At 43.2% G+C, this 27,680-nt stretch overlaps 1 protein-coding gene across 1 annotated transcript; it reads left to right on the top strand.

Moving 5' to 3' along the window:
* Positions 1-835: 835 nt before the first annotated feature.
* Positions 836-26,939, top strand: foxo1a (forkhead box O1 a). The gene is made up of 4 exons (XM_083985178.1): positions 836-915; positions 993-1,865; positions 25,075-25,266; positions 25,701-26,939. The coding sequence occupies exons 2-4, from the start codon at positions 1,209-1,211 to the stop codon at positions 26,886-26,888; spliced, it is 2,037 nt and encodes a 678-aa protein (XP_083841304.1). The 5' UTR covers positions 836-915; positions 993-1,208; the 3' UTR covers positions 26,889-26,939.
* The last annotated feature ends 741 nt before the right edge of the window (positions 26,940-27,680 follow it).

Below are 27,680 nucleotides of genomic sequence, written 5' to 3'. Positions count from 1 at the left end.
CCACAATTAGCTGAGGACAGTGAAACAGCTCTGCTCCATGAAATCATCAAGAACCAGCTCTTACAAACTGAACAGAGGCTAACTTGGTTCATTAACTTATAACTGAGACTCCATTTATCCTCATGTCTTTGAATGAACATGCTTTTGTTTTATCTAGCCTATATGCTACATTTTTCTTTCTTTCTTTAAACTCTCAACTCTGCCTTTATTATGCATTGGACTATTATCAATGTAATCTAGAGTTTTGATGTTTGATTAATCTTTTTTATAAAACCTGGTAGGCCTATTTGTAAACTCTTCACTTTAACTTGTGATTATACAGTGCAGCAGCACAAGCAGCATTTGTCTGGGTGGGAAATTAATTCAGAAAACCGTCTCATAGCGTCTCAGTATTTGACAGAGATATCAGTTGTTTAAATTTCTCATGAATGTCGTTCTGCAAACGATTTATTAAAAAAAGAAGATATTTGCACATGGATTTGATTTGAACTTGATGACAAAAATAGGCTTCATAAAAAAAAACAAGCAGCAATGTTAGAAATATAAGAAAGAAAGAAGGCCAGTATATAAAAGTAGCCTATGTTAAAATGTAGACATATTTTGGAGTTGAGACTTGATACCATATTTTCAAACAGAGGGAAACACAGCTGAGAGAAAAACTTTTTTTCTCGGCCACATATTTGCCAGGCGAAAGAATGAAAACAAGAATTTTTTTTTTTCAGCTAAGTCTTTCGGTGTTATTCATTGGAGCTCTTCGGGTGTCAATCAAATGTGGGCGGTGTCAGTCGCTTAATGATACTTCCAGTAAGTCCTCACATGCTGTACAACACAGAGAGTCAACAGGCTGGACGGGACGCGGGCTCTACATCACTACGACTGGATAACAACAACAACAACAACAAAGCAGTGGCTCCGGTGCGTGTGTGTGAGTGTATGTGTGCGTGCGAGTGTGTGGTCACTTGACACAACTTTTCTTTTTTCACGTTGTTTAGAAACATCGTTATGATCAGCGTTGACTCAGACTTTTACCGGCTTGGGATGTAAGTGTCAGTGTAGAGTTTGCGCCCAGGCGGACAGTCAGCTCTCCCGGAGACATCATTTCAAAGGCGAAGCTGCAACTTTTTTTTTTTTTTGAGACGCGACAGATTATTTTTCTTTTGCCGCTTTTTACATGACATTGTAACACTTGGCTCCGTCACCTCTCGACCATGGCGGAAGCGGCCCAGCAGCCACACCTGGTGGAAATCGACCCGGATTTTGAGCCGTTACCGCGGCCCCGGTCCTGCACTTGGCCCTTGCCCCGGCCGGAGTTTATCAACCCGGGCGACTCCAACACGTCATCGCCGGTGCCGTCTGTGAAGCAGGAGCCCGCCGGCAACGCCGAGTTCATCAACAACCTGAGCCTGCTGGAGGAGACCGAGGACTTCACGGAGCAGAAACCTGTCACCCTGTGCTCTGATTTCCAGTGTCAGGAGAACTGTGTCCACCAGCAACCTCCACAGCAGCAGCAACATCAGCAGCAACATCAGCATCAGCAACAGCAGCAGCAGCAGCAGCAGCACCCAAACCCGCAACTCCCGCATCAGCAGCAGCAGCAGCAGCAGCAGCAGGTGCCTCTGCTCTCCTCTCCGGTCGGTTCGTCGCCCTCGGCGGCCGCGGCCGCAGCTGCCGCCGCTGCCCAAAGGAAGAGCAGCTCCTCCCGGCGAAACGCATGGGGGAATATGTCATATGCAGACCTCATAACCAAAGCTATCGAAAGTTCTCCTGAGAACCGACTAACTCTGTCTCAGATTTATGACTGGATGGTGAAGAGTGTGCCATATTTCAAGGACAAGGGAGACAGCAACAGCTCCGCAGGCTGGAAGGTATGTTTTTAGTTAGTTAGTTTTTTGTTTGTTTTTTCAATATTTTGGCACATAGATCCAGGAGATGCAGTGTGATTAAGCGTGTGTGTGTGTATGTGTGTGTGTGTGTGTGTGTGTGTGTGTGTGTGTGTGTGTGTGTGTGTGGTGGGAATCCACAACCTGACTAGCTGCTGCCTATGCCTGATTAAGCAGTCGTCTGTGCCAGGCCAGTTTTTGAACAAAGTTTTCCAGTGAGGAGTTTTGGTGTGTCTGTGGTACTCAACAGTGAGTTCACAGGGACTTCATTGTGCTTTCTGATATATTTTTAATCTCTTGTGGTATCACTGTAATACCCCTCCAGGGGTTTCTGGTTGTCTGCAACCTTTAATAGTCTCCTTTTTATCGAGACTATATAATGCTTTTTGGTCAGTGTTGTTTATTTATCTCTTATCTCCATCATCGATCATCTTCCCTCTTTGTTGTCATTAGTACTTTACATATCCTGCACAGACTACAGCTAATATTTGCACTTTGCATTCCTTCGCTACTTTTCACTGACAAGAAGAACATGCACAAAGAGTCAAGTCACTGCTGAGTTGTCTGTCATTTGCTCATGGTCTTGTGAAACTATGTTTCCCTTCATTGTCATCCATCCAGTTCATGCCAATTCAGTAAACTGATCAGTTGCAACCGTGACCTTAGACAGTCATCTGACTTCTCCCTGCAGTATGTGATTTATATGAGTCTGCTGACTCAACAGGGTTTTTTTCTATTCGCCTTCTTGCGTTCCTCAATGTACCAAATGCTTCAAGTATGACTGAAACATACTCAGCTGTTCTCTTTAAAAGGGATAGTAGATTTTAAGACAAATTCACGCTTCTCCATGTTCAAGTGTGCTGTTGCTGAAGCTGTTTTTGACATCTGTGTTGTAAAGGAGATACCAGAAACTTTCATGTGTCCTGGAAACAGTCCAAAAACATTACACAAGAGGGGATTTAAAATCTCTGATGTGGTGTGACAGGCCCTCCCACTGAACACTATGGAAGGGCGTAAACCTTCCTTTGGAGACACATAGTTTCACTGGTGTCTGACAATAAATTGATGACAGTCTACTCTCCCAGTGGGAAATCATATTGAGCCTGCAGTCACACAGTGAGAGATTTATTAAGGCTTCCCTCTGTTTTATGCTGTCTGGGTTGCTGATGAAATGTAAAACAGTTCTGGGATGTTGTGTGTGTTTTTGTCTTCCCCTTGTCAGAACAGGCTCCCACGTTTGAGTCATGTGCTGAGAGATGACACAGTCTTGTCAGTCACAAATGCCAGTGAGAATTTCAGAATTACAGAGGCATATAATTGAGTTCACAATGTTTAAAATTGTCCTTCTTTCTTTCAAAAAGAACAAATGTATTTTTCAGCAACGCCCTGCTCATTCATTTGACTGCAGTGTTTACAAAAAGTATGAAACTCATGTTGAGCTGTCAAACGTAGACCTGTCGGTCAAATTATATGAGAGTGGAAAAACCCCTTCAGTGTAAACAAAGCATGTACTGGGCAGATGTGTTGCTAAGGTGGTGATATTGTCCGAGCAGCTTTGACCAAGTAAAGCAACATCCCTTCATTTGTTCAAGGTTCAGGGTCTATGCTGCCCTGTGGCTTTATTAAGATCTGTAGATGATTTAAACTTCAAGTGTGCTTCTTTAAAGTGTCAACATAGTGTTGCTTATATAAGAATTTAATCTCTGATGAGTTCTTATATCTTGAATTGAGCAATGGTGTTGTTTTCCAATGAACAGTGCATCATGTGAAATACTGCCTGTTAATTCATTAAATAAAACGAAGGGGATGAATTAATGTAATGTTAATAGAAACTGAATACACCCTGGGTTAATTTTTAACAAGTTTATGGACGCTGACACATATTCAAGTAAAGGCAGTCGTGTGTGGTATGGTGACACATGAAGACACACACATGCAGATGGTTAGATGTGTGGAGTCCGAGGTTGTGGAGAATCAACAGCGTGAAATCAGGACTGGTGTTGACTTAAGAAGGTGGGACAGTTCTCTGTATTACCAGCTTTACTTCAAAATGACGTAATAGACATTTTTGTAGAGAGAGGAGAGACTTGTCATTTGGCCACATGATTGTCAGCAGTCATACCAGCCCCTGGATGACAGTGAAACAGCTGCGGTCAACACTTTTTCGGTGACACTCACTGGTGTACAACCATTGTAATTAGGAAGTTATTGTATACTGGAGTGCAGTGAGGACAGATCACTGTGAGTTAATTGTCTCCAGCATCATTAAATACATTAGTAGATCATTTACATTTTGAAAAGCATGAAGCAGAGTGGCAGTGACCAAGAATGTGAGCGTGTCTTTGTGCCACACACCAACAGTGGAGTTTCTCGCCATCGCTGCGTCCGTTTAACAGTTTCTGTGTGATTGGCGGCTTGGAGAGGGGCGCTCAGCCACCGCCTGGCCTCACTGCTTACCCTGCCATGTTGGGGGTGTAGGCTGAGTAATACTGTGGGAAAGAAAAGTGCCATTCACTGCTGCGAGGGGAGTTATTCATAGAGCTCCCCTCGCTTTCACACAGGGGGGCTATCACACATTGTCTCTTCAGAGCGAGCTTTCTTGTGAGCCGGGGCGATTCGCAGAGAGAATGCCTCTGTGGTAAACATGACAATGTAAAATGGTAATTTTCTGTCCAGCCATGTGTTTTCTCTTGTGCTGTTTCTTCTTCAAGGCCCCTTTGATGTAAAATGGATATGTCCAGACAGTAATTAATCAGTCATTATTTAACTCATTGAGTTTAAGAATTTGGTCAAATATTTGTTCAGTAACAAATCAGTTTTTTGCCATATAGTATAGAAGTATGGCCTTTCATCTTGAACTGCATTGTTGAGGTGAAATGACTGATTGGACACATGAAAATATGTAAATTGTGCGGCAGACTTTATTCCAAAGACAGCGGCTTTCTGAAAATGACTCTAGGCATTCAAACAAAAGCCCCCAGACTAAACAACCTCCCCCTCTTTACCCAGTGCGCCTTCAAGAGAAAATTATACAATGCGTAGAATGAGAATGTGTTCTGTGGTTTGTAGAGATACTGTATTAGGCTGATGTGCTGAAGGGTGAAGTTTCTAGTGGCTTCTTTGGTGCCATAGGACTCGGAACACCAATCAACCAGCTCAGCCTTGAAGCATTGTATGTATTTGACTTTTTCATTACCAAGGATCATTTCTCCGCGTTACTTAACTTGCTGAGCATTTGGGGGTTCTCCCAAAGTGAACTGGCTCAACACATCACATCATCACATGTCATGAAGATTTTATTAATCTGTGATTATTTACTGTCTGCTCTGTAATTGTTTAAGGCTGAGCTTGTTTCACAGCGCTGCTGATCCTCCACATTCAGTCGTGTCTAAACTGAGTCATGACAGCCTCCACACTTCTCAGGCCGTCTGCGACAGTGTGAATTCTGAGGACAGTTGTGCCAGGTGGGACCAGCTTGGAGAAGCTCTCCAAGTGGACTGAACACTGGCCCTGGCACAAGGAGCTATCCAACAGGAAGAGGAACAGATGGCACAAATTATGTATCTTATGTATCTAAACCTTTCTGCAGTTCTGGTTAGCTATTTCTGCTATGCCTGTTCTACTAATGTGAAATAGTTTCAGGTTGCAGCTCTGACACAAATTGCACACATGCATTAATACAGTATAATATATACAGTGCACACACACACCCTTGCAGAACTGCCAAAAATCTGTTCTTTCTTGTATTTCTCTACTATTTGTACGTCACCACAGGATAAATATTTGGTTTCAGCCGGTGGAGCTGGATGGCTCAGGCGCTCTTTGATGTCAGTCTGGAGATCAATTCGGTCATAGGTTTTCTCTGGACATGGCGCTCTCTTGACCTGAAATTCCTCGGCCTACGCTGGTAAACACTCCCATGGATCTCAAAACAAACTGTGCCCGAGCAGATTGTACAGCAAGTGACACGAGGGTCATTACCATGTAAATGCACCCATTGACTCCAATCCCACTTGGTCGTAGAGTAAACAGTGTAGGTATCGCCGAGAGGAGAAGCTCAGATGGGTCATGCAGTAGGTCAGGATGTGAGTGTGTCGGGAATCTGTGCGTCTTGAAATCTCTGATCTCACTTCATAACCACATCATGGATCCAACGGACCTCACAGGTGATGGTCATAAACAGTTTGTGTTTGAATTGAGTTTCAGTGACAGTTTTACGGGAAGTCCATCTGTATGTGAACCATCTGTAAAACTCCAAGTTTCGCTTTGCATCTAGCTGTGGTCATTGGAATACATTTCTTCATGGACAAAAATTTCAACAAAATAAACCCTCATGTAGCTGAGTAACTTGATCAACCTTTATTAAACTGACGCAAAAATACTGCTCATACAGTATTACCGTTACCATTTCTTATGTTGTTGGCAGTTCCAGACAGGTAGTTGGTTTCAAGCTTTATTTTTCCCAGCTGTTATTATATATACATGATTCAATGTCTCAGCGTTTCTGGAATTAAAGCAATTGGAGATTTTAAAACCAAGGAATTATGCAGTTTTCTTGTTGAACTAAATTCAATCTAAATTTTGGACTCATCCAGCAGCTGAACACACGTGGCTTCTTTCTGCAATAGAAATCAAATATTGCTCAGTAAGTTTGTCCCAACGCTGTTGCAGAGGTTCCTATGACTCTGTGGCACTTGCATGTAGCTTTACTTTCACCCTCTGTCCCATTCATCTGCTCCTCTGTCCAGCTCTGTGAGGGTATCAGGAGACTCCTCCACCATCCAGTTCTTTACTTCTAACATTTCGGCTCATTCTCTTGCTGTAAAATAAATCACTGACCAATCAGTCCGTCTTCCTTTGTAATTAGGGGCCCGGGCAACCTAAGCTGCCAGTACCCCATTGTTTTCCTCAATGTTCTTCTTCTTTCTTCCTCTTCTTCCGAGGAAATCCTACTTCCCATGCATAATCGGTGAAAAAAAACTTAATAGAAATGTCCGGCCCCATGCCAGATTTACTCAACTCCAAGGACATGTCAATATTCCTGGGGCAGGGGGGCACAATAAGCGTTTAAATTTATTCCTACCAAAGCAACAGTACATGCTACAGTTTTGCAACTTTCACCAAAATGTCGCCCCAATACTGCAGAAACTTTTGTCCAATTAAACTCATTACAAATTATGAAGCCCATCATTCTGTTTTTTTCAGTACCTGTAAAACTTTTAGAACCTATCTCCTCCCAAATTTTTTGCTCAATTGACACCAAACTTGCTAGAGAGCATCTTCAGACTGTAATCCACAAACAATCCACACTGATTTTTGATTTATCAAAAATTGAGCCTACAGTGCATGAAAACGTTACTAGTATGTAGTACTGTGAACATATACCATCCAATTCTTACTAAATACATTTTCAGTCTTCCTGAAAAAATTGACAATATTTTAGAGTCATGGTTGATGAAGTTTGCCATACTGTATATCAGAATTTTTATCTCAAAAACTTAATTTTTGAAAACATTTTAAATTCTGCTCTCCTGGGAACAACTGCAGTCAATGTAAGAGTGGCATTTTTAAACATCATATTTTCTCTTATGAAGCAAAACACTTATCGTTAAAAACAAATCACATTTTCATGCTGTCAAGATGCAATCCAGTATTATCAGATTTTTGTTTAGATAACAGTATTTCTGACATATACTGTAATTTGTGTTGTTTTCGCCATTCTTATACAGTAGCAGCATTTTGACACAATACTACTTCCTGTCTTTGACAGACTGACAGTTTATACCTGTAGGAATATGCATTTACTTTCAATGCTTCATTTATTTCCATTGCTGCGTTTAAGCTTAACCAGATTCATCATCCCTGAAAGAGGCGTTCCATGAAATTTTGATTTTTTCAGATTCGGTGAATTGGTAGTTTTATAAATCATATTTGACAGGATAAATAGTACTAATATGAGCCTCTTTACAGTAAATGTGATTCTAATTGCCTTATGTGTAATTGGTTGATAATTGATGGTGGGAATAATGCAGAGATGTAAAGGATGTGATGTGGGTTATCAAAAGTAGTAACCCTTCCCATGAACCCCAGGGGCATTGCTTCAAAAATACAGTAGCTAAGATTGTAACCCTGGGTGAACACAAAGGTGGTTGTTTTTATCACTCAGTCTGTGCACTAGTAGGACATTGAGCAGGATAGAACAGCAGTCCTCCTGTCTCTACTGGTTCAGCACACACACACACACACACACACACACACACACACACACACAGAGAGATGTACACCCACACACCCCTGAGGCAGTTGAGGAGTCCAACCTTGGCATTGCCCCAAGACATGAGGGGCAGCTGTGTTTCTCAGGCACAGAGCTGGAGGAGCTCTCCTCACCCTCCTCCCCATTTCCTGCTCGCACTGCCTGCCTCTCCCATTCCTGATTCTCTGCCTCTGCACAAAGAAGGCCACACTTAGTGTTTTAAAGGGTTACTGGACCACCCTTCACCCCCCTCCCCAAAAACCCAAGGAGCTAACCACTCACTGTCTTCAGAGAAGAATTAAGAGATAAAGAGAAAGAGAGAGGGAGGGCACAGCAGAGTCCCAGAATGCTCTAAGTTCAGACTGGGTGACACTTGTTAGGAGTTGCATAACAAGACATTTACTGGAATCAGGGAGCCGCAGGCCAAAGTCTGGTGCCACTGGTTAGTCAGCGGAACTGTGAGGCACTGTGTTAGAGATATGTGGGACGCTAGTCTCCTGTGTGTGCGTGTGTGTAAGTGTGTGTGTGAGCGCACATAACCTGGGCCTCATAATTAAAGCCCTGCTGCTGGCAGATGCACAGACACGATGGCAGGCAGACAGACAGGCCGACACAGGGAACATTCCAGCACAGGCTTTTATATCTTTTTATTGTGGCGTGATATTCTGCCTTTTCCTTTCTCCTCAGCTGATTTTAATCCAGTATCTCCTTACAACTGCTTTTTTCCCCCTTCTTTGCTTTTTATATCACTTTGATGTGCTGAATCATCATGGCTGGCACCACCATGGGTGTTAAAAAGCAGCTGTATGAGTATTGATTGACACTACCTGTTAGTCTGTGTTCTGTTCTGTGTTAGACGCTCCAGTTGATACAAGGACTACAATAGCAATTATTTGCAATGCCAATTTACTTATTGTTCATTTATTTATTACTAAGACTTAATATGTCAAAAAAAAGTACTTAATATGTCAAACAAAAGTTTTAATTAAAGTTTAAAAAAAAACTGAATATGACCACTTTAAAGGAGCTATTTGTAAATTATACTATTGTTACATAGCCAACATCATCATATTGCTGCATAGCTAACATTAGCATCAACAGCTGTTCACTCAGCAGTCTAGAGGATTTATTTACCAAGTGGAAAGCAATGCCAATGTTAACTATTGTTTCTGCCATGGTGTTTTTGTGAGCATGCTAACCAGCTAGCACTGGCCTGTCTGACCACTCTCCATTAGCAACTCACTGTAGCAGTCTGTCTTGAGGACGTAGTGCTGCTCAGAGTGGTATTATCAACTCTTGTATCATAAACATAGTGATGATGCTGAATCTCTTGATCAGCTGCAAATACTACCCCCAAAGAGGCCCTTTGAAGTTCAAACTCTCTCACATTTGAGATGAACCAGAAAATTCTGCTTCATAAATGACCTAAATGATCAAAAACAAATCCAGTTGAATAACTATTACAAGTAGATCGTCTTGTTTATGTGCCTTTGGCTTAGCTTGGGGTGAAATCTGAAGCACTCGAGTGGAAAATATTGTCATTTTTCAAAGTGATGTAACCATTCACAGTCACACTGATTAGATTGAGCAACAGTGTAAAACTGGTAGCCCCACAGATTATTTCACAACCTCATGTTTTCATCATGTTCTGCTCCCTATTTGTTTTCCTCCCAGCCTCACCATCGGTACTCTGTGTTGTTGTCAGTCTCCTATTCCCTCTACCAAAAAAGAAAAACATCTGAGTAATTAATCCCTGACTCCAACCTCAACGGACTGAAATAAAAAATAAAAAAAGTGACAGGAAAGCAGGTCAGTGTGGCACAGCAGGGATATCAAATGGCGTTTTAATGTTTTCGTCTGTGTGTGGCACATTATTTATGGATCCAGCCATTCTGTAGCAATGAAGTCACATCAAATGAGTATCCCATGTGCTGCTGCTGTCTGGGTCATAGTTCGCAGTAAATCGCAGTAAACCTTTTAACAGCATGTCCAGAATGCTGTGGGATGAAGCCATCGGGCTATGACAGACACTGTGAGACACATACCACTCTGAAGATGTGTGTCTGTCTACTTTGCCAGTGTGTCTGGTTGTCCAAGAGACTTCACAGTTTACAGATCTTCCAAAAAAAAGTCTGTATTTTGTTGGGTCATTGCTCTACAGGCCATTTTCCCACTGAAATGTCTCAAAAACATGTAGACTTGATCAAGTTTTATCCTGCACCTGTTTGGGTGTACTAGTCTGTAAGAAACATCTTTATATAATTTATAGAAATGTTTTGTTATGAATAACAGGTATAAACTGAATTGCAGCGAAGCAAAAGAAAATGTTTCATTATAAAATCATTAAAAGGTTTCTTTCCAATTATTTAATCATTTTCTTTATCTACAATATTCTTGTTGTTATTTGAATGTTTTCCTGCATTGCTTTTTGCTTTAAAAAACCTTTCAAAGCTCAACGAATGCAGCTGTTTGAAACCAAATTTAAAATACAACTGTTTACTGTTGACAGCTGTTAAAATAAAACTAGTTTCCCAAACCAGATAAAGATTAAGTTAAACATAGTAGATGAGAGCATGATCTTTTGAAACTGTGAGTTTCCTGAGCTGAGGAGCTGAACTCACAGTATTAGAAGTGATATTTTTAACCTCTGTTAGTGCTACAGCTGATAGCTTTACACTTAAAGCGCCTGTATCGTACTGGAAAGGACCCAGGAAAATCCCTGTGAAGTGCCCCTTTCATTTAGTGAAGTCAAACAAATCATGTCAAATGTGTACACGGGTGTTTCCAACCCACCTCAGACACTGGCATCACACAACCCTGCAGCACTCCTGCCAGAGTTTTGTTTTGTCAGTCCTTTTTTTTCTGGCTGTTGACCAGAGGACGGATCAGCTTAGCCTTCAGTAACTGCACAGAGTGTAAGTGATACAAAAAAAAAAAGATACCGGCAGAGAGTATCTTTCAGCAGGACAGAGGAGAGGTGCCCACGCAGGTTGCTTTACGCTAGAGTCGAAAAGATAGAGTTGACATCCAGCTCCATGGTCAGGTAAACAGTCATTTGGGATGAGTCAGACTGTTTTGTTTTTCTCAGTGCGGGTTTGGTAGTAGTGGGATGAGAGCATGTGATCGTCTGTTTTGGCAGTGGGTTTGCCCGGGCATGGTGGTTTGTCTCACAGAATACACAGCGGCTGTTCCTGCTATCGCAACTTCTCATCAGTCAGAAAATTGGAAAAAATCCTCTGTGGGGTTAACAGGAAGACCTCTGCATTGTTGTATGGTGTGAGAAGAGGAACTACTGTACAGATTTAAAATTATTTCACCATGCAAGTGAGAAGTGAAAACCCTCAGCGCTTCTTCGCACTTGAAAAAATGTGGTGTCCCATCAATTTCTCATAGTGTGTGTGTTTCTGTGTTTTTGTGTGTAGTGGCTGCACACAGGGAGTGAGCAGAGCAGCACTTTTTTACGGGACCGCTCGCTGCTGAGGGCCCCAAACCACAGGCATTACCCAGACCCACATTGTTGTGCAACTCCCGCCCTAAAGCGATTATGCACGGTGCCTGTCAGACTGGCCTGGCATTATCACACAATCACACATGCATTCAGGCCCTCTATCACATATATGAACACTCACTGGGAGCTCTACAGCTGGCTGGCATGGGTGGAAATTTAAATGAGCACTTTAATCAGAAGTGCTGTTATGACTGTGCGTCAGACGGCCGGTTTCCCGCTTCTGTTGCCACAGCAACTAATAGTTTGTTTTGAGGTCAAAGTGCATAACAGCATAACCAAGGCACCCTCAGGAGTGTTCACGTTAGGTTTGCGTTGGTGTTGCAATATTGTGGCATTATTGTCTGTGTTGTATAGCGAGGCGCTTGGCTGGCATGGTGTTTATAAAAGGAACACCCCGCAGAGGGGAGAGGTTACCGGCAGTTGGGTTTCAGCTTGACATCATCCTCTACTCGCTCACACCGCATGGAATGAAACTGATTTTGAGTCCAACATACATTTCTGTTTGCAATTTTCCAGAGCAAGTGTGGGATGTTATTGTTTTTCTCACCACTGATATCTGGGATTAACATTTGAGATTTTTCCTGGGGAGTATTAATGCTAGCTGTAAACACACTTGTAGTGTGTAGAGGTAGTTCACAGGCTGAGGGTGGCGTCTTTAGTTTCCAGTGTGGCTCCCCATTCAGGTTCTAGGAAACGCTGTAGTGCCTGTCAGGCAACTTAGACATGTAGCCACATGTGCACAAATTTTTCTCCTCATGATTCGTCATTCGCATCCTGATCGACGCAATTGACGAGGATTGACAAAACACAACTGAGTGCAGTAGTTTTGTGTGATGCACTACAAAGAAATAAAAGGATTCTTTTTCTTTTCACAACACCAGATTTTGTGTCAGGAGGTAAAGAATTCAGTGTCATATTAAAGCAGAAGTAAGCGATCCGGTCGTTTTGGCTAACTTCAATGTCAGCCGATGGAGTTAGCAGTCCCCGCCCTAGTCATGGATCTATTTGTCCTCGTCCCTACGTCACCACATTCACACGCATCCCTTGGCTGCACACACAGCCCTTCATGCCGTTCTCTCTCCTCATTGGATAAAGCTTGTAGGATACAAGGAAGTATACAAGAAGCTTTCTCCTCGGCTTACAGCAGAGCAGAGTGACTGACAGACCTGTGTTTCGGACCAAACACTCTATGTAAGTGATTGCCGTCGGAAGATATAACTATTTAAGACTTATATTAACACAAATATTCCGCTTACTTCTGCTTTAAAGACAGTTTTATTCTGCTTATCTAACCATGTGAGTATAATTGAATTGTCTGTGCATCTATAAAACCCATATATTCTATTCTGTGCTAATATTGGAGCTCAAATACTATTGGGTTTAATCATCTGCAGATGCAACTCTGTCATTTCTCTATAGCTATAGACATTTTTTCTAGTAGCACCGTGATCTCAACCTTATTAATTTAATGCTGCAGAAAATGAATGCAGAAATCATCTGGTGAGGAAGTAACACAGTGTGACGCTGGATTCAGTGGCTTCTTCCTCTTCCAGCATTTCCTTCATTTTTTTTATTTTTTTTAATTTTTTACTTTTTCCTCTTAGCTCCACTCAGAATTGTTAATATTGCCGATCGCTCCCTTTATGGGATAATTCAAATCACCGTGCTACCCATATAGAGATATGGAGGTGATCGCTCTGTGGTTCACTCACAATCAGCTAATAGAGCCAAAGTAAATGCTGGAGTGACTGAGGCTTTGGTTTACTCATGTGCACCTCCTGTCCTGACCTGTGCGGCTGCCAGCTTGATAATGGCCCCTCTGATTCTGGATGCCAAGTCCAGGTCTTGGTGCCCTGGGTTAATGTCACACTTGCTGTCTACTGTTCATCTCAAAAATGTGAGCTCTCACTGTAACACATGTTTATTCATTGTTGAATGTTGAGCACCATTTTTATTGTCAAACATACATACCGATCTGTGCTTTTTTTTAGCTTTTCAGGCAGTAGAATAACACATAGTACTGTAGCTGTCCGTGACTTTCAGCTGAAGCAACAACACAGACCATTGAATGTGTTTCTTCCATTAGCACCAGTGTAATAGCAATAAGGTCAAATAGCAACAACTTTAGTGATAATTAAAGAAAGACTTTATTTATACAGGTAAAATCTCATTGGACCCAGGGTCTCATTAAAATCCAGCATTTGTCATGTTATGTTTGTTTTTCATTTCAAAACACGTGAAGATGCAACCCTCACAATCAGAGCAGAGTCAGCATGTAGTTTACTTGCCCACTTGAAAGAAGCACACCTTAAGGTAGCTTCGCAAATATTTATTTTTTCTATGATGTGTCACTGTTATTTCCTTTTCATAATGAGCCCATGAAAAAAACACTTTGTGATAAAAAGGACTGTAATGGTCCCAGCAGTTTTCTTTTGTTGTTTTTCCTCTGAGAACATTTTTTTTAATGGCAGAAAATGAGTCATGCTAATTTTACCAGTTCCAGTAAACAGGTAAGTACATTGCAGCCAGATTTACAGACTGCTTTATAGACATTATAAATATCTTTCGAGAGTTAAAGCATCAGGGACAAAACATTTAAAACCAAATACTTTTCCTTCATTATTATAATTCTTCATCCAAAGACACTTGTTGCCAATTACTGGCACTCTTACTCTTGAACAATACAAGTAAATTACCGGCACAAAGGAAGGACAGCAAAATGGCGTTCCACACTGCTTCTGTGATGAGATATCTTTCTTATGCTCGGAAAATAATTGGCTATTTGTGACTATTTGTAAATCACACTCCGTCAATGTTTTTTTTTTCTCCAGTGCATTTTAAAGTAACTATTTGTCAGTTTTTCTGTTACTACATTAGCAGCTGTTAACTTACTATAGGCTAGAAGAAACATTGCGAGTCCAGCATCAAACTGATTGTCTGCTTGCCAAGCACAGTCTTCAGTGGTGGTGGAAGGCAATGCCAGTATTAGCGCTTGTCTATATCATGACTTTTCTTCTCCTGAAATTATCATGCTCACCAGCTAGCCCCAGTCGTCATTTTCCGATAGCAACTCAATGCAGTCTCCAATCTGTCCTGAAGGTGTAGTCTTGCTCAGAGAGAGTATTCTAACCCGATTGTATTATAAAGACAACAATGGCTGAAACTGTTGTAAAGAGACAATCACCACCACCTGCCAGGAAAAAAACACATGTGATGACCAAGAAAACATAGTCCCTTTAAAGTTTTAAAGTAAGTTTTTCATTAAGAAAGCCGATACAACACTACAGTGATATGGCTCTTAGACAGACAAGACACACCAATGGAGGAAAAGAGAGGCAGTACTACAGTTATTAGACTTTCATTTTTTTCTTTCCTTTTTTAAACAAAGAATATCCCTAACAGGAACAGACACCAGAAGTGAATATTGTGAGTCCAACAATGACCTTGTTATATAAAGAGAAGAGGGCAGAGGCGTTGTGAGTCCAGGAATGACCTTATTGTGTCCTGTAAGCCACTCCCTCTCCTGTTCAGTAATGACAGAAAAAGAAGAACTCATTTATCTTTTCTAAAGGTGGAATTATGGCCCATGACACTGACCCTCTTGCGTGTAAATTCAAGTGGAAAATGTTATCAACCTTGCAATAGGTTTGGGACAGTAACCAAAACCCAACCAAAAAATTGTTATCTGACTTTCCAGCCAATCAGTTCGCTTAAGAAGTTGTACCTCCACAGCCTCATTCAGTAGGGTATCCAGCATTGTTAAAAAGGTAACACAGATACAAGTCAGGTTATTCCACCTTTACTCCTCAGCACAGACAACTTGTCATTTCTTCTAGGTTTTTTTTTTTTATATATATATCTTTAGATGGAATTTGAAAGGAGATAACATTATTTCTTTCAACCAAAAATGATGGTTTTGTATGGCAATGAATGGTATAATGTTAGCCGATCTTTGGAGGAAAATAAAGTTAAAGGCAAAGATTAAGGACAAAAATGTCAAATTGTGTGAAATGTTTAGTAGTAAGCCATGAGTGTCAGAATTGCACAGTATATCTTATGTTGCTAAAGCATTTTCATCCCCTCGGACAAAAGGGGTAGGGCCTAAACAGGGGTGAAAGTAGTTTTAAATTCTTGCCGGTACTATTACCAAAACCTTTATCTCTCTCTCACTTCATGAATTTTAAAATAGCAAAGTTAAAATCCAAACAAATAAAAACATTTACTAAGACTACTACTTTGACACTGTCTGAATTTCGTTGGTGTAATTGATTGTCGTCCTGTCCCGGCGCAATCGGCGTTTCTTGACGTCTGCGGACCAGTTGTGGAAATGTCCCAGTGCATTAAATCAAACGCACCGATCCCCATAGCAACCGCTGTGCTTAGGAAGTAGACACGCATGCACACTCACGTACTGCTGAGTGAACTGTCCAGTCGTTCGCTCATAAGCAGTTAATTTTCCGAGCTTAACTGTGTCGTTAAAATTGAACAAAATAACACAAAACACAACTGCTTACTCTCCTACTGATTTTAATTGGAACATTTTGCAACGAACGTTAAACGTGTGGTAGCCTACACGTTTCAAAGGCTGAATGCAGAGGAAATCACCGGGTTATCTCTGAGAGGAGGGGGAGAGAAGCAGGGCAAGAGCCTTGAGGAAGAGAGGGAGATTCCTGGCCAAGCTCCGTACAGCATGGACTAAAACACAACGGACAGTTCAGAAACAATTCGGAATAAGTTAAAAGGAGTTTTTAACAGACAAAGCAGTTTTCAAGACTGCATATTGCTATTGATCTATTTTCTGACCCAGAGTGCAGGCAGCCTCTCTCTCATGATCTTCCTGGTACTGAGTAGGCCTACCGCCTCTGAATCTTTTAGTGGTACGCAATACCGGACTGTACCGGCTTACTTTCACCCCTGGGCCTAAACTTACTGAACAAATTAAAGATTCTAGTTGGACGGGTTCAGATGTAAAGGTACAAGATTTCATGATGACACCTTACAGTAATAGATGTAAATGAATAAGGAATTGTATATAGTCTTATCATCAGCATATGGACAGATTTTGGTGGTGAAGAGGAATCAGTGCAGTTTGGTGTGGATTGCACTTGTTAGAGGAGACAGCATTCAAACACTTTGTGGCTGTTTTCCTCCTGATCTCATCCACACATCCCACTGCTGAACAAGGACTCATGTATTGTGTTGACCATTTTCCCCTCATTAAAAACATTATTGCCGTATAGCTTTTTTCATCCAGACAGTTTAAAGATTATGTGTATATATATCTCAGTGCAGTTTCAATGTAATAAAACAACACTGAGAGATGAAACCCAGTGAGAAATCCTCTCATCTCTGTGACCAAATTTATTGTTGGAATCGACATCCAGCCATAAAACAGCTTGGGGATATCCCTGTGTTTGCTAGGTTGAACTGGGGTAACACACAAAAACACACAAACACACACATACTCCCACCCCCACCCTCCTTCCCGTGGTGGGTCAGGCCTGTGGACGCAGGCCGCCACACAGGCACCCAGCAGTGGTCCACACACTGCATCTTTATCCAGGCAGAGCAGGCAGCAGCCCAGCCCAGCCGCTCTGCTGATCAGAGGCGAAAAATATCCCCGCTCCACAGACACAGCTCTGTGCATTTACAGACTCACATTGTGTTGCACATAGCAACACATGCACATATTTTAGCATGGTAAGCTTTGCCAGCACAACCCGGGCCCTGTCTGTACACATGAGCTACGTGCTGCTTAAGTCTGAGTCAGGAAATAAGCGAGCACAAGAGAGAGCTCAGCATGTAAACACCAAGCTCTGATTGCTGCTGCTCACATGCTGCTGGGACATTATTTTAGAAATATGTGTAACAGTTACCATAAACAACATGTGTGTAGTCAGAATAAAATACTAAATGCGATGTGAATCACTATGCAGTACTATATGAGCCCTCCAGCTCAGGTAAGGTCAGTGTGGTAAAAAAAAAATCAATAGTGCAGTGTGTAAGTTATTTTAAATTAACATGTGCTTGCTTTCCACTCAAAATACTTGAAAGAGTTGAAAAGAGTTTAAAATGTCGCACAAAGATAAAAGTCTTTGCTTGGTAATGTTTTTCTAAGAGTCAAAGCTGAATCACTGATCCTATCACTGCATACCTATCAGAACATCAACAGTATAACATTTCTTGAATAACACCACAGAAGAGAAGCTCAATGCAAATGCAAATTGACTGCTTGGCTATTGTTATGAAGTAAAAGCCTATTTGATTTCTGCATTTTTTCCAGCTTAACTGAGTTTAAACTTTTCAAGGACAGCCTGAGGAGTCCAAGTGTGAGACACGACCAAACCGAAGGGAAGGAGAAGATGATTTATTATTCTCTCACCGAGTTCTGTTTGTTTGGATCCATTATGAGGGCAAAGCTAAGATGTACAGTAAGGGCTTTATCTGCCATTGTAATCCTGCTGGAAAAGCCCTACCTGGACAAGGGCCCCCTCTTTCCCTTTTCCTCTTGTTTTGCCCAGTCAGACTACACAGTTTTGATTAGGAAGTGGTGGCTCTTGAACTTACTGTTTTCTTCAGCAAGTCCCTTACGTAGCACCTGCCAGAGCCTCATTTTTGCAGTGTTTTGCATAGAAACCAGAGGCATCAGTGGGATCAGTATCAGGACCGGCCAGCTTTTCCTGTGCGGATACAATGCAGCAGGAAGTTCTGCTAATAGCCCCTCCACTCCGCCACCCGTCTCACACTATCATATGGCGATGAAAGATCCTGGAGTGTCAGTGGCTTTGCTGCTTCTCACAGTGTGCACAAAACCTCTCACTGACTATTTATCATTTGCCTGCAGCGTCTGTGAGACCGATCAATCTTCAGCTTAACCAATCACCATCCGCTCAGGCTTCCAAGCTCAGCTGTGTGTGTGTGTGTGTGTTCGGGGGGTGGGGGGGCATTTGGTTGCACTCAGATTCCTTGCAGAGGATTGTGAAAAGGAGATCCTGCCAAGAGGCCGTCAGTAAATACATTTGCAGACAGATTTGCTTCTGCATGACTTGCGTTTTCTGCCTTTTCAATGGTCATATAACTCAGCATCTGACAATGACCATTTTAAAGAGGTACTTTCCTGGAAGTCATAGACCACTACTGGGGCTTATATAGGACTCCAAAGTGAATTTAAGGAGCTACACACTGAGTGCTCTGTGTCCGGGGCCTCCTCTCTCCCTTCTCGTTGCCAAATTCAATTATTGGAAGTTGACGTCAGCGGGTGAGAAAGGGACCTTTTCTGCTGCAACACGAGTGTGCGATCAGCTGTGGCCAGTAGTGTACGTGCATGATCTCCCTGAGGAGCGAATGAAAAGGACAAGAGAGGAATAGAAGACAAGTTAGAGGGAAGGGGGGGGTAGAGGGGAGGGGGCAGAAACAACCTATTTATGGCTTAAACGATATCCTAGGGTCAGTTTCCATTTTTAAACTGAGACTTTTTTTTAAACACAGAAATTGTGGTACAACAGATTTCTTTTTATATCGCCGCTAACAGTGACTCGTTTATGCTGCCCTGACCAGACCAACCTGAGGCGCTGTGCTGTGTTGCTCGCTGCTACGCAACATTAATGACAACAATCATTTCCTTTTCTCCGGACCGCTTTAATGAAACCGAGGGTGTAAATAATAAAAAAAGGCCTCAGGCAGGTGCCCTGCTTTTCTTTTCTTTTTTCTTTTTTTTAATGTCCACTGCCTTTTTATGATCATTGTTGTATTGACTTTAGTAAATAGGCCAGTGATTATCACTGGTCAGTTCAATATTGTTGGTGATGATAACCTATCAAACTGCAAATGCATGAAGTCATCACAGGCTGTTCAGACTGCTCTGTGAATTTGGCAATGTGACGGTGTGATGCTTGATATCTGTGTGTGTGTGTTTAAGCAACAAAGAGATAGCGTGCACATGTGTGTGTATGCAAAAGGATCAATACGTCTGGTCTGAAACAGTTTCTTTGATATTCTGTATGTTTCGAATGAAAATCATTACAAAATCTATCACCCTAAAGATAAACACCATATTCGTAGATATTTAGATAAAGTAACCCTACAACTGTTCCACTAAAATCTAAATATCCCATGACAGATAATCTAAAGTAAAATTTTGGTGCAGACACTGACAATTCAATCAATTACATCTTTATCATCGTCTTTAAAGTTGATGCACAAATAAATCAGAATCCTCCCTCATCAAAGAAGCCGTCAAAAATCCCCCTTACTGGCCTGTGGCTGTGTAATCTATTTTATCTATTCTTTTATTTAACAAGAGAAGCCAGCGTTTTGTCTTTTCCCTGAATAAATGCACTCTCAAATTTTCCAAGTTGAGATGTAAATCAGAAGCTGTCTAATAAAAGCGTGATCACATGAGATTATCTGAGCAGACATGTGATGTCAGCTCTTTCTGAGCTGGTCCTCGACTGCAGACACATTTCTCATATCATCCTGCAAGGAAGAAAAGAAAAATAACCGTCCTTCTTGCTCATGTCTGTGTTACTCTTTCCCTATCTCTAGATGTTATTAATATGGCCACTTCACCCCAACACACCACCTTCAGCAAACCCGCTTTCATAATCTAAAGGAATCAGTTTCTGGCCTCTCACTTAAGTGAACCTGAAGCTGAGGGGGAAAAACCGTCAGTGAGTGAATCTTTTCATAATTTCATGAGTGGTGGTTCCCCATCACTCTGTGCCCCGCCATCTCACCTGGTGCTGTGCGCTCAGCCTCATGCTGTTGTTGAGCAGGCAGACCTGCTGAGCTGGTGTTAGCCTAATAACAGGTTTACACGTTTTCTGTCTTAACCACACTGCTTTAACTCAGCCGGACTCAGCACAAAGCTTCAGACATGACCAAGCTACAGCTTTAGGGCTACTTACTTTTGCACTTAGAGAAGCTGTGCAACATACTCTACCTAGTCCCAGCCGCAGACGTGACATAGAAAATAGCCACTTACAGTACAGTGCACAAGCACACACCTGCAGTTAAGGCTAAACTGTAGATAATGAAAGGTGAAACAGCCTGTTCAGGACAGCACCGTTTTTCTCATGTGTTCAGTGGAAATAGTGCAGGGAAACCACATTTTTTCACCTCCATCAGTTCCATATCTCTGATAAGTGCATGTGAAACTGCTCAGAGAGCTGATAGCGTGTGAGTTTGTACCTGCTGCACGCTTTCAGTCTGTCAGGAGGGAGCATTGCTGCAGACTGTATACGTATGTGCTATGTGGCCTATGCAAGCTGAGGTTTCTCTTGTGGCTTCACTTGATTCAAAGCAGCCCTGCATGTAGGTGGTGTTGCACTCTTCTGGGGATTTTTTTTTCATTTGATCAGTTGACATTTATGCAGCTATGAGCGCGTCAGCACCTCGGTCATTGTGCCAGCATCTGTCTGATGCTCCGTTCGCTAGTTCTCTGCAGGTACTTGGAGGAAAAGGAGAGGGTGATGTAGCGAACACTGTGGCCTTTCAGTAGTGCTGCCAGTGAGGGAGTTTAAACCAGCACAGTGTGTTCTTTACTGATCCATGCCCACTCTGTCACACACACACACACACACACACACACACACACACACACACACACACACACACACACACACACACACACACACACACACACACACACACACACACACACACACACACACACAACCCCTCTTTCTCTATGCCTTAAACGGCCTACACTCAAAACACATTTTGCACACACACACGCATGCACGCACACACACACACACATGCATTGCACACGCCACCCAGACACACATACTGTGGCCACTTGTTGAGTCATGACGTATCCAGTCATGTAATTGAATTTCAGCAGTCACACGACACAAGTGAACATTACTTTCATTTAATAGATATGGTGTGACATCAGGGATTAGAGCCTGTAGCTAAACATAAACTCTCTGGCAATGAAGGGTGAGGGGTGGTGGGGAGGGGGGGTTGTTGTTGAAGGAGAGGGGGGGGGGCAAAGCTAAATTTGCGGTGTCCACTTGGCTGACGATGCTGCGGCTTCGCATTCCATGCCTTTTTCTCTGCCTCACGACCGCCGTGTTTCCTGTGAGGCAGGAAGTCAGCTCTGTTTCCTGTCACTGTCCGCTTTCATGTGGTCACTTCCTCGTGTTTTGCCAGCGCCGCTCTGTTCTGTTGACTCAGAGAACGGAGGTGGTGCTCCTCGTGGTGGGCCCGGGCAGAGTAGAGAGAAGTCTCTCTCTCTCTCTCTCTGTCTTTATTATCTCTGGCTACATGAGCTTCACAGAAAACAGTAATGTCAGGTTACTGCCTGCTGTCACGCCACTTGTTATGATCACATTCCTCTGTGCAAAAAAAAAAGAAAAAAAAAGGTTTTCATTCACTTTAGCTATTCATTCATTGTAAACAACATCTAGTGTTGTTAGTGTGATTTTGAGTGCAGGCCACTCTGTCAAGAACTGTGAGTTGTTGCATTCTGGTTTTGTGTCATATTTTTATACAACACGAGATACGAGTGTCCTCCAGCAGCAGTTATCAGCAGAGTTCAGCGCTGTGAAATCGTAGGTTTTGTAACCTTGCTGAGGAATGTTGATTGTGATGACTGTTTTGGCTGGGAATCCTGCCTTTACTGTTTCCTAAGAGATACTAACAAGTTGGCTGTGATTACAATTGAACTTTGCACACGGTGATTAGCTGGAATGTTGAGATTCTCGTGTAGCGCAGCCAGAGATAAACTGTTTTCACGTACGGTGGCCGAATTCAACTTCATTTGTAAAAACTATACCATGCATGCATGCGTGTATGTGTCTTGCATAAGTGACTGTGTGTTCATCCCCTCACTCGTGTGTGTTTTCAAACCACAATATCATTGGCTGCAGCGGAGTGACCAACAAAATCAACACTACTGTACGTATACTGCACTGCTGCTGTTTGTCGTACTGCCATGCCTCTGAAAACATAAACTGGCACACACACACTCAACACACACACAGTGAGAGAGGCTTTTCCATCGGTCCTACCAGTCACCCTCAGCCACACTCCCCACACAGCACATTGAGTTCTGGTATTTCCCATCAGAACAGTTTTAATGACCCTTCTCTTGTACTCCCTTTCTTGCATCAAGACTTTTTGAATTTGAGCACCCGGAGTACTGACTGTTACGTAAGCCAAAATAGAAACCAGAGCGCCTAAAGTGAAGTTTGTCTCAGTCCTTTCTGTCATCAGAATGATATAGGGCTGTAACAGGACATCCCGGCGTCTGCGCTCACATTGCAGTCATTCCTTGTTGCAGCACAGCTGAAATTACCAGCACTCTTAGTGGTCATGGGAAAGAGAGGCTCATGACCAGACTTTACTCCTCGCCTTTTGTCATAGCTACCGATGTGCAGTAAGGAGTAGTAGGGTTGGGAAGTGTGGGGTGGGAGATGGAGGGCGTTGTGGGTTGGGGGGGGGGGGGGGGGGGGGCATTTGCTAGGGTAATCAGGGAAGGACGGTCACGTCCCTCAGATCATGCAAACTAGACTGAGATTATTGGCTGAGACAGTCGGGTCATTTGACCAAGAGGTAATTTTGTTCATTTGTTAAGGGCCCAGTGTTCAGTAGGGTCCTCACGTGCCCTGGAGCCTGAGGTCCTCCAGCGAGGAGAGGAAACACATGCAGGGAAGAAAAAGCAGATACAGAGAGAGGTAGAAGGAGAAGAAGAAAAAAAGATACTTACGAAATGATAGACATAAAAACTAAGTCGGCCTGTGTGGCTGCAGTGGAAGGTCATTTAGATTAGTAAATTCGTCCCTCAGCTGATTGTCATAAACTGACACTGTTGTCGATTCATGGAAAGGGCATTCACCAGTTTAACATAGGGAAGTCAATGACCTGTTAAAAAACAGCAGTGTAACAATCAGGTCAGGAGGGAGGTTCTTAAAGTTTGACAAAATCACCCCGATGATGTCAAAGGGACATCATCAGGGTTATCCCCAGTTCAGCTCAACAAATGTGGTTCTAATGGAAGACAATGTCAAGTTGCATTATGGAAAATGTATTCAGTTCGCCCCCTAAAAGGTCAGAGTCTTTACATTTCAGCTTCTTATGGCTTTAGTTTTGAAATCCCCTTCCCTCCAAACCAACTTTTGAAATTCAAGAATTAGCTCATTTCCTCTGTTTTATATCATTGTAATTCATTTCTGGATCGTTGGGCAAAACAAGCCATTTGAAGACATCGCCGTGAGCAATGGAAAATTTCAGAGACTAAACAAACCATTGAAGTACTTAGGTGGGAAATTAATCGACAATGAAAATAATTGTGTTGTTGGTTGGAGTTGGGAGAGATTTCAGAGTGGAGATGTTAGAGATGAGGAGAAGCAGAGGTGAAGGCAGAGCAGAGGGCAGACTGTGAACCAGATGTGAAGCAGTGACTCACAGCAGGAACGGGCTTGATGACGTTAGCCACTATGCACGCTAAGCTCTGCATGTGTGTGTGTGTGTGTGTGTGTATGTGTGTGTGTGCCGGGAGTTCCAGCCTTTTTTTTTCCAAAACAACAAGCTTTACGCATGCACAGTAATGTCTGGCCAAGGCTCATTACTTCATGTTATGGTGCGGACACAAAACAAGCCAAGCCATCAGAGCACAGAGTGTAAATCACCCTCTGATTGTAGATGGTCACTTGTTTGGTCCGTCCGAAAAAGTTCTAACAGGCTGAAAAAGCAGATGAGCCCTGAAATGCTGCGTCCCGGCACAGTAGCAGTCCTACAGTTAAGCAGGACAGAAACAGTGTCTCGCTTTCTGCGGTTTGCTCAGCAGACATTTAGCCCAATATTCTCGCTGTTTTGTTTGCCATGTTTTAATGATGCTTCATTAGCTTCTTGACAAAAATGAGTTTTTCCACCTGGATGTGTCACCAAGCGACGTTAGAGTGCAGAATTAATGTGTCTGTAAGGAGGAAAGATTAGTCTGTTTCCTCCCTTTGATTCTGTGCTGGTTTAGACAAGACACGTAGTCAGGTGGAATGTGAGTGTTGGTACAATGGTGTTTTACAATGGGCCCCTCTGTTTTTGTAAAGGAAATAAAGGCCCACTTGTACAGTATGTTTGGAGATAAGAGTGTCTGCAGTTTAATCCCTGCTCTGTTCAGGATGTATTGCTCATGGAGTAAACTTATTGTCACCTATTGTGCGTGTGTGTTTGTGCACATGTGTTCCTTTGAATAGCTAATGGCATTAGATTGTTGAGTGAACTTAAAATCTCCCCTTTCTCCTGTGTTAGTCAGCTGTCAAGCCCGGTGTGTGTTTTCTAAAAGAGAGCCACCTGTACAGGGGGATTTGCACTTTGTTGCTGGAGCAGATCTGAGGTGTTCAGGGAAAAGGGCAAGTACAAATCTCTCCCAATTGTCAGATCCTCACCCATCGTTCCTCTTTCTCTCCCCCCCACCCCCTCTTCTTCAGAACTCCATCAGACACAACCTGTCGCTGCACAGCCGCTTTATCCGCGTCCAGAATGAGGGGACGGGCAAGAGCTCGTGGTGGATGTTAAACCCAGAGGGTGGGAAAAGCGGCAAGTCCCCGCGACGCAGGGCGGCCTCCATGGACAACAACAGCAAGTTCACCAAGAGCAGAGGGAGAGCAGCTAAGAAAAAGGTAAACAAATAAAAGTAATTTGTCCTTGTGTGATTTAACTTCATCTCCACTTTCTCTCCACTTGTGTTTTCAAATGAGAGCATTTACAAACAGGTGTGGAATGGGTGTCCCAGGGTCATTTTGGTCTTTTTGTAAATGTTAATATTCACTCACTGTAAAAGAGCAGGTTATATATTTTGCTAACTTAATACAATTAACTTACTAGACTGTTAAAACGATTCTTTGTGTTTGGGAATCAAATCAACACTGATGATGAGTTATATCTTTTAACCCTCTTGTAAACATCTTCTGAACAGCCCTTCCCACAATCATATTATGGAACAGTTATTTGACATGCCTATTTTGGAATTTGGTTTTCTTAGTGTCTGCCAGTCCTGTGCTTTTTTCCCCCAGTAAATTCAGCCTAAAGCATGTGTTACACTGTCTCCCCACAGCTGTCCCTGCAGGGCGGCCCTGACGGAGGTGCAGACAGCCCCGGCTCCTACTCCAAGTGGCCTGGCAGTCCCAACTCCCACAGCAACGATGACTTTGATGCGTGGAGCAGCTTCAGGCCTCGGACCAGCTCCAATGCGAGCACTCTGAGCGGCCGCCTCTCTCCCTTCATGCCTGAGGATGATCTCGGAGAGGCAGATGTGCATATGGGCTACCCAGGAGCCCCTGGGGCCAAAATGACAGCCACGCTGCCCAGCCTCACAGAGATGACGGGCTCTCTGGGACACAGTTCTGAGAATGTTATGGAGAACCTTCTGGACAACCTGAACTTGCTCTCACCCAACAATTCTCAAGTCGGAGGCGGGGCAACAACCCCAGGCTCCTCCCAGTCCTCCCCATCTCCCATGATGCAGCCGAGCCCCGGGTACCCCACTTACAGCTCCCCCAGTATGGTCACGCAGCCTCAGCAGGAGTATCGCAAGTGTGTGTATGGTCAAGCAGGAATGAACACCCTGTCATCCATGCCGCTGCAGACACTGCCAGAGAGTAAGCCCGGCTTTGGGCCCAGCATGGGCCCGTACAGCTGCCCAGCGGGGCTCCTGAAGGAACTGCTGACGTCTGATACAGACCAGCACGGCGAGCTCATGCCGTCGGTGGACACTGTGGTGTCTCAGTCCAGTGGAGGCTGCATGCTGCCACCTTACAACAGCAGTCAGCATGCAGCCAAACTCATGGCAGGAGGAAACGGTCACCTGCACAGTCTCTCTCACACTCACCCCCACAATGTGCACAGCCAAGCCCCGGCTACGTCACCCGCCATGAATGGCCGCTTGCTCATGTCCCTGAGCCACGGTGGGGGCTCCATACGTTTGCCTACAGCCAAAAGCCCTATGCAGATGCCTTACGGCCTCTCCGGCCACCTCAGCGGAGGAGGCATGCCCGCCGGCTTCTGCCCAGTCAACACCAATGGATACGGTCGACCCAGCCTGGCACCACCCTCACACCCAGAGAAGCTGCCAAGCGACTTGGACGACATGTCCATCGAGAAGTTTGAGTTTGACATGGAGACGGTCCTCCATGACACTCTGATGGACGGGGACTCACTGGACTTCAACTTTGAGCCAATGGTGACCCAACAAGGTTTCCCCCATGGTGTGAAGACCACCACACACAGCTGGGTGTCAGGGTAGAAACTGTAGTACGACAAAAAATAATTAAATAAAAAGGCCTGTTCATCTGACCTGTCGCTGTTGCTGTCTGGCAGAAGACAGAATCTGAACTCATCTAAGACAAACAAAAATGTATCATGGGAGGTTTAATCCTTATTCCAACATCACCTGAGATGTCCTCGGACATTTGTGTCTCACAAATACTTCAGCAGACTGAGACTGGTCACAATCTGCTGAGGACGCAGCGCCATTAGAGCCCCCAAACTGAAGAAGATGAAATCAGATTATTTTTGAAATCTCACATATTCTGTACAAACTAAGTGCCAAACATTTTTTGCCTTAACGTAAGAGCCAAACTGAAACACACCTCCTCTGGTTTACTCACCAAGGTTAGAAATACTATTCAGCGGTTTTGTCTGCGAGTGACACTGCCAACTCCATCTCATCATCAGCAGCACAATCTGTACCAGTGCACAAACACATACCATGCTGTTTACTGTGTCTGCACAATCAAACTTTTTGTATGTACAGTGTAGGGATAATTGATTACCACTACGGACAAATTATGAAGGTAATCTAGCTCATGGGTTCATGGACTGACATGATGTAAAGTGAGAGACTTCTCAAGGGATCCTCGGATGATGTTACATAATAACTCACTTTGTTATTGCCTGAATGTACATAATGTCGTCATACGCCTTGTAAAATCAGGTCTTGTAGTGTGTTTTGTAAGACTGTAAATAGTGTTTACAGCATGGAAGCAAAAATTAAGGCAGCAGAAATGAGCTCACAGAGAAAACTGGATCAGATTCT

Source organism: Trachurus trachurus (assembly GCF_905171665.1).
Source record: "Trachurus trachurus genome assembly, chromosome: 13".
Lineage (NCBI taxonomy): Eukaryota > Metazoa > Chordata > Actinopteri > Carangiformes > Carangidae > Trachurus > Trachurus trachurus.
This window is presented reverse-complemented; position numbering and strand designations above follow the sequence as displayed.